The 7,132-nt window shown below is 46.1% G+C and overlaps 1 protein-coding gene across 1 annotated transcript in view; it reads left to right on the plus strand.

Annotated features, from left to right (window-relative positions):
• Nucleotides 1-7,132, plus strand: part of KIF1B (kinesin family member 1B) — a 187,697-nt gene that overhangs the window by 168,160 nt on the left and 12,405 nt on the right. The window contains exons 37-39 of the mRNA XM_011935843.1: nt 1,511-1,656; nt 1,821-2,060; nt 6,498-6,569. Of these exons, the coding sequence (XP_011791233.1) occupies nt 1,511-1,656; nt 1,821-2,060; nt 6,498-6,569 (458 nt within the window). The remainder of the gene's footprint in view (nt 1-1,510; nt 1,657-1,820; nt 2,061-6,497; nt 6,570-7,132) is intronic.

Consider the following 7,132-nt stretch of genomic DNA (forward strand, 5'->3'; position numbering starts at 1 on the left):
GCCTGGCTAATTTTTTTGTATTTTTAGTAGAGATGGAGTTTCACTGTGTTAGCCAGGATGGTCTCGATCTCCTGACCTCATGATCCGCCTGCCTCCGCCTCCCAAAGTGCTGGGATTACAGGCGTGAGCCACCACGCCTGGCAAAAAATCAAATTATTAAGTCAGATTTGTTCTGTATTCTTTTTAATGTGTTTTTAAACTGCTCTTGTTCCTCTAGCTAGGCGAACTTAAGCAGCACTTAGCATTTCTATGTTTGTAAACTGAAACATGAACAAAAGTTAAGGTTTTCTAATAGCATTTGATTAATGTGAGTTTGAGTCATTTTATAGAATATACATGGAAAACAAGTCAGGGCCCACAGGCAAGACTTAGATAAGTAAAGAAGACTTTGAGTATGAATCCAAGTAGCAGTTAATCATTATAATATCCAGATAGTTCCTTGAGGAATTTTTTAAATTAATATAAATTCATGTATTTAATATGTAAAACCAGCATAATACTAAAAATTTAACAGGAAATAATAGAGGCTAAAGCTGTCTGTCATCTGTCAGCCAGTATACTACTGATACTGAGTGAGTGTGTGTATGTGTGTATGTGCGTGTGTGTGTTCCCTTCGGTCTTTTTTAAATTTTTTATTTTTAGGTACAGGATCTTAACTGTTGCCCAGGCTGGAGTGCTGTGATGTGATGAGAGCTCACTGCAGCCTCCAATTCCTGGGCTCATGCCACTACACCTGGCCAGTTTTTTAATTCTTGGTAGAGACAGGGTCTTATTTACTATGTTGCCCAGACTGGCCTTGAACTCCTGGGTCCAAGTGGTTCTCCCACCTTGGCCTCCCAAAGTGCTAAGATTACAGCATGAGCCGCTGTGCCTGGCCTTCCCCACTTGTTTCATCTAGGTGTATTTTTATTTATTTGCAATCATAGTGTATAGACTTTTTTTTTTTTTTTAAGATGGAATCTTGCTCTGTCGTCCAGGCTGGAGTGCAGTGGCGCCATCTCGGCTCACTGCAACTTCCGCCTCCCAGGTTCAAGCGATTCTCCTGCCTCAGCCTCCTGAGTAGCTGGGATTACAAGCACACGCCACCACGCCTGGCTAATTTTTATATTTTTAGTAGAGATGGGGTTTCACCGTGTTGGCCAGGCTGGTGTCGAACTCCTGACCTCAGGTGATAGCCCACCTCAGCCTCCCAAAGTGCTGGGAATGAGCCATCATGCCCGGCCCCATAGTGTATAGACTATTATGGACTATTTAATATTTCTACATTTTCACCTAACATCATCATTTTATCATTTTCTTAAATTGCATCCCAGTCTTCATAATTATCAAAGAATGTAAAACTCAGTTTTTAAAAACGTTCAGAGAGTTGCTTTGGTATTTAAACAAAATCCCATGTATCTTGAGACCAAACTGTCTTAGTTTGCTACATATAAGAATTATTAATTCGTTTTGACCTAAACTTGGAATTGCATTTTTTTCTGAAACAAAAACTTGTTTCCTCTTGTCTTAGGCATGCAGAGAAGGAGAAGAAAAATCTTAGATACCTCAGTGGCATATGTGCGGGGCGAAGAGAACTTAGCAGGCTGGCGGCCCCGTGGAGACAGTCTCATCCTTGAGCACCAGTGGGAGCTGGAGAAGCTGGAGCTCCTCCATGAGGTATCCAGGGGGCAGGGTTGCTCAGATGCAAGAACTCTGGGACAAGATTGCCAAAGTATCAGTCTTCCTTCCGCATGCTGCATGTGATCATAGCTTTTTACTTTTCTCTCCTGAGATCTTAACGAGCTCTGTGTTTGCTATAGCAGTAGTATTGATCTTCTCAGGTGGAAAAAACCCGCCACTTTTTGCTGCTGCGTGAGAGACTTGGTGACAGCATCCCCAAATCCATGAGTGACTCGTTATCCCCCAGCCTCAGCAGTGGGACCCTCAGCACCTCCACCAGTATCTCCTCTCAGATCTCAACCACCACCTTTGAAAGCGCCATCACACCCAGCGAGAGCAGTGGCTATGATTCAGCAGACATCGAAAGCCTGGTGGACCGAGAGAAAGAGCTGGCTACCAAGGTGTGAATCCCTTCCTCTTTGCTGAACGTCTTCCCACAAGGCTCCACAAACTAGCCTCTCAGTTTATTCATTTTCAACACCTTTGTTTGAGGTGTTTGAAGGCCTGTGATAATCCTGTGAATGTAGAAATAAAAAGTAAGACTCAGTTCCTATCCTCAACAAGCTTACAGGGCCAGGCACACTGCCTCATGCCTGTTACCCCACCACTTTGGGAGGCTGAAGCAAAGGGATTGCTTGAGCCCAGGAGTTCAAGACAAGCCCGGGCTAACATAGTGAGACCTTGTCTCTACAAAAACAAAAATTAGGCCAGGCTCAGTGGCTCACGCCTGTAATCCCAGCACTTTGCAGGGCTGAGGCAGGCAGATTACCTGAGGTCTGGAGTTTGAGAGCAGCCTGGCCAACATGGTGAAACCCTGTCTCTACTAAAAATACAAAAATTAGCCAGGCGTGGTGGTGGGCGCCTGTAATCCCAGCTACTCAAGAGGCTGAAGCAAGAGAATTGCTTGAACCCGGGAGGCAGAGATTGCAGTGAGCCAAGATAGCTCCACTGCACTCCTCCTGAGCGACAGAGTGACACTCCATCTCAAAAAATAAAATAAAATAATAATAAATTTAAAAATTAAAAAATATAAGGGCGTACAGACTATTAGGTGACAAGCATATAATAGAGGTGTGTGTTTCAAATGCTATGGGAGTCAGAGGAGAAGCATCTGTAGTGGGGGCGCTCATGAGCTGACCTTGGAAGGATGTGCAGGAGGGAGGCAGTGGTGTCCTGCATCATCAGTCTTGGGGAATTCATGTGGGACTGGAACAGGAGGTGTAGAGTGAAGAATCTTGTATATTGCACTGAAGAGTTTAGAGTGGATGATGGGAGCAATGCAGAACTATTTTAAACAGGTACTTGTGTTTTAGAAAGATTTCTGGCCAGCCACGGTGACTCATACCTGTAATCCCACCACTTTGAGAGGCCGAGGCGGGTGGATCACAAGGTTAGGAGACGGAGACCATCCTGGCCAACATGGTGAAACCCCGTGTCTACTACTGAAAATACAAAAATCAGCCGAGCGTGGTGGCCTGCGCCTGTAGTCCCAGCTACTAAGGAGGCTGAGGCAGGAGAATCACTTGAACCCGGAAGGCAGAGGTTGCAGTGAGCCGAGATCGCGCCATTGCACTCCAACCTGGGCGACAGTGAGATGCCGTCTCAAAAAAAAAGATTTCTCTAGCAGCAATAAAGAGAATGGATCGATGGTGAAGAGATATGCTGAGGAAAGGAGAATTCTTTATCTTTATTACAGTAATCCGATGAGAAATGATAAAAACTTAAAAAATTTTTTTTTTTGAGATGCAGTCTCGCTGCCATCACGCAGGCTGGAGTGCAGTGGCGCGATCTCGGCTCACTGCAGCCTCCACTTCCCAGGTTCAAACGATTCTCCTTCCTCAGCCTCCCAAGTAGCTTGGAGTACAGGCATGTGCCACCACACCTGGCTAATTTTTGTATTTTTAGTAGAGACGGAGTTTCACCACGTTGGCTAGGCTGGTCTCCAACTCCTGACCTCAGGTGATCCACCCACCTCGGCCTCCCAAAGTGCTAGGATTACGGATGTGTGGATGCCCGGCCAGATAAAAGCATTTTAAAGAAGGCAGAGGTGGCCGGGCGCAGTGGTGCATGCCTGTAATTCCAGCACTTTGGGAGGCTGAGGCCGGCAGATCACCAGGTCAAGAGATCACCAGAGGTCAGGAGTTTGAGACCAGCCTGACCAACATGGCAAAACCCTGTCTCTACTAAAAATACAAAAATTAGCCGGGCGTGGTGGTGGACACCTGTAATCCCATCTACTCGGGAGGCTTAGGCAGAGAACTGCTTGAACCTAGGAGGCGGAGGTTGCAGTGAGCCGCGATCGCATCACTGCACTCCAGCCTGGGTGACAGAGTGAGACTCCATCTCAACAACAACATAAATAAATAAATAAAATAAAAAGAAGGCAGAGGTATGTGTGATGAAGAGGAAGGGGAATCTGGTTGGATACTGCCTTCTTTCTAAAGAAGGCAGAGGTATGTGGGAAAAGGCAGAGGGATTGTTGAGGATGTCTCCCAGGTTTGGTTTCTGGGCAGTTGAAAAGAAAATACAAAAATGAGAGGAGTTTTATGTTTGGTTTGTTTTAATACTCAAATAGTCTTCTGGTTTATTTAGGAAAATATGTCCATCCAGAAGCCTTCATGCCTTTTAGCACCAGAGTGAATTGAGAATTAAAGGGGTAGCTGGCTGTGGTGTCATGCACCTGTAGTCCCAGCTACTCAGGAGGCTGAGGTGGTAGGATTGCCCAAGCCCACGAGTTCAAGCCCATCCTGGGCAACGTAATGAGACCTTGTGTCCAAAAAAAATAATTAAAAAAAAAAAAAGAAGGAAAGAAAAGGAGTGCTATTGACTTTGTTTTGTTTTGTTTTTTTGAGATGGAGTATTGCTCTTATTGTCCAGACTGGAGTGCAATGGCATGATCTCGGCTCACTGCAACCTCTGCCTCCTGGGTTCAAGCAATTCTCCTGCCTCAGCCTCCCAAGTAGCTGGGATTGCAGGCATTTGCCACCATGCCCAGCTAATTTTGTATTTTTAGTAGAGACGGCGTTCTCCATGTTGGTCAGGCTGGTCTCGAACTCCCAGTCTCAGGTGATCCTCCCGCCTCAGCCGTGCTGGGATTACAGGCATGAGCCACCGCCCCCAGTGCTTTTTTTTTTTTGAGACAGAGTTTAGGTCTTGTGGCCCAGGCTGGAGTGCAGTGGCATGATTTCCGTCTCTGCCTCCCAGGTTCAAGTAATTCTCCTGTCACAGCCTCCCTAGTATCTGGGATTACAGGCAGGTGCCACCATGCCTGGCTAATTTTTGTGTTTTTAGTAGAGGTGGGGTTTCACCATGCTGGGCAGGCTGGTCACAAACTCCTGACCTCAGGTGATCCACCCGCCTTGGCCTCCCAAAGTGCTAGGATTACAGGTGTGAGTCATCGTTCCCTGCCACCTATTGCATTTTTAAGTACTTCTAAACTATGGTGTTTTTATTTTTTATTTATTTTTATTTTTTTAATTTTAATTTTAATTTTTTTGAGATGGAGTCTCACTTTGTCACCCACCCTGGAGTGCAGTGGTGCAATCTCGGCTCACTGCAGCCTCCACCTCCCATTTTCAAGCGGTTCTTCTGCCTCAGCCTCCCAAGTAGCTGGGATTACAGGTGTGCACCACCATTGCCAGCTCATTTTTTGTAGGGTTTTTTTTTTTTTTGCAGAGGGGACGGAGTCTCACTCTGCTGCCAGGCTAGAGTGCAGTGCTGTGATCTCGGTTCACTGCAATCTCCACTTCCCAGGTTCAAGTGAGTCTCTTTCTCAGCCTCCTGAGTGTAGCTGGGATTACCTGCGCCCGCCATGACGCCCAGCTGATTTTTGTATTTTTAGTAGAGATGGGGTTTCACCATATTGGCTAGGATGTTCTTGATCTTCTGACTTTGTGATCCACCTGCCTCAGCCTCCCAAAGTGCTGGGATTACAGGCATGAGCCACCACGCCAGGCCCATTTTTTGTAGTTTTATTTTTTTTTTTGAGATGGAGTCTCGCTCTGTCGCCCAGGCTGGAGTGCAGTGGCCAGATCTCAGCTCACTGCAAGCTCCGCCTCCTGGGTTTACACCATTCTCCTGCCTCAGCCTCCCGAGTAGCTGGGACTACAGGCGCCCGCCACCTCGCCCGGCTAGTTTTTTGTATTTTTTAGTAGAGACGGGGTTTCACCGTGTTCGCCAGGATGGTCTCGATCTCCTGACCTCGTGATCCACCCGTCTCGGCCTGCCAAAGTGCTGGGATTATAGGCTTGAGCCACCGCGCCCGGCCCCATTTTTTGTAGTTTTAATAGAGACAAGGTTTCACCATGTTGGCTAGGCTGGTCTCGAACTCCTGCCTTCAGGTGATCCTCCTACCTCGGCCTCCCAAAGTACTGGGATTACAGGCATGAGCCATCCACACCCAGCCAAAACTATGGTGTTTTTAGTAATTCACTTTGGTAATCTTGAGAAAGGCTTTTTTAAGCCGCTTGCTTTATCTTTATCAGACATACATAGAACTTCCCTTGCTATATACTTAATTTCTAGAGCTGTTAGGGCAACATCTGAGCTGCACTATGGGTTTAGGACATGTTTTTTCCCCTCCTACCTTGCATCCAGGGCTTCATTTAGTCATTGAGGTTTTTGTTTGTTTGTTTGTTTTTACATTCTGGTTTATTAGAAAGGACAGTGCAAAGGAGACCAATGAACAGCAGATGGACGAATGCATAGGGAGAGATGTGGAGCTTCCGTGCCCTCCCTGGGAACTCAGCCCTCCAGGAGCCTCCACGTGGTCAGCTATCCCGAGGCTCCTGGCTGTTGACATTTTATGTTCAGCTTGCACTTCTCTTTCTCTTCTTTAGTGCCTGCAACTTCTCACCCACACTTTCAACAGAGAATTCAGCCAGGTGCACGGCAGCATCAGTGACTGTAAGGTGAGCACATTGAAGCTGTAATTTTTAGCCAGTGTGTTGTTAACTGATTTTTCCACAGCATCCCAAATTACCTATTCCTGGTTTTTGCTGCTTTTAAGCAACTTGACATGGGCATAGCATTGTATTTGAAAATGTATGACATACTGCTCTGGTAGTCATTCTAACTTTTCAGTGTCCGAACCCTGACTTCTGAAGATAAAAGTACTCCTTTGTGTCTCTTAGACTGATTATCAGATGGGAAACATTTTGACTTTTTCATGACTCCTTTGGAGGAGAATATTCTATAGGGAGGTGGTATGTTATTCTATGCCAGGGTACAAGGAAACCCTGAGGTTCTTGGTGGCATAAAGTTTTATTGACTTCAACAAAGAGTGAAGTAAACACTTAAGAGAATTTCTGTGTTATTCACTCAATTCTAGTCAGCTTAACCTTAAACCCTCCCAGCTCATTCCTGCCTTGGGGTCTTTGCACACTTCTTTTTTTTTTTTTGAGACGGAGTCTCGCTCTGTTGCCCGGGCTGGAGTGCAGTGGCCGGATCTCAGCTCACTGCAAGCTCTGCCTCC

The sequence above is a fragment of the Colobus angolensis genome, unplaced genomic scaffold, assembly GCF_000951035.1.
Source record: "Colobus angolensis palliatus isolate OR3802 unplaced genomic scaffold, Cang.pa_1.0 Scaffold149, whole genome shotgun sequence".
Lineage (NCBI taxonomy): Eukaryota > Metazoa > Chordata > Mammalia > Primates > Cercopithecidae > Colobus > Colobus angolensis.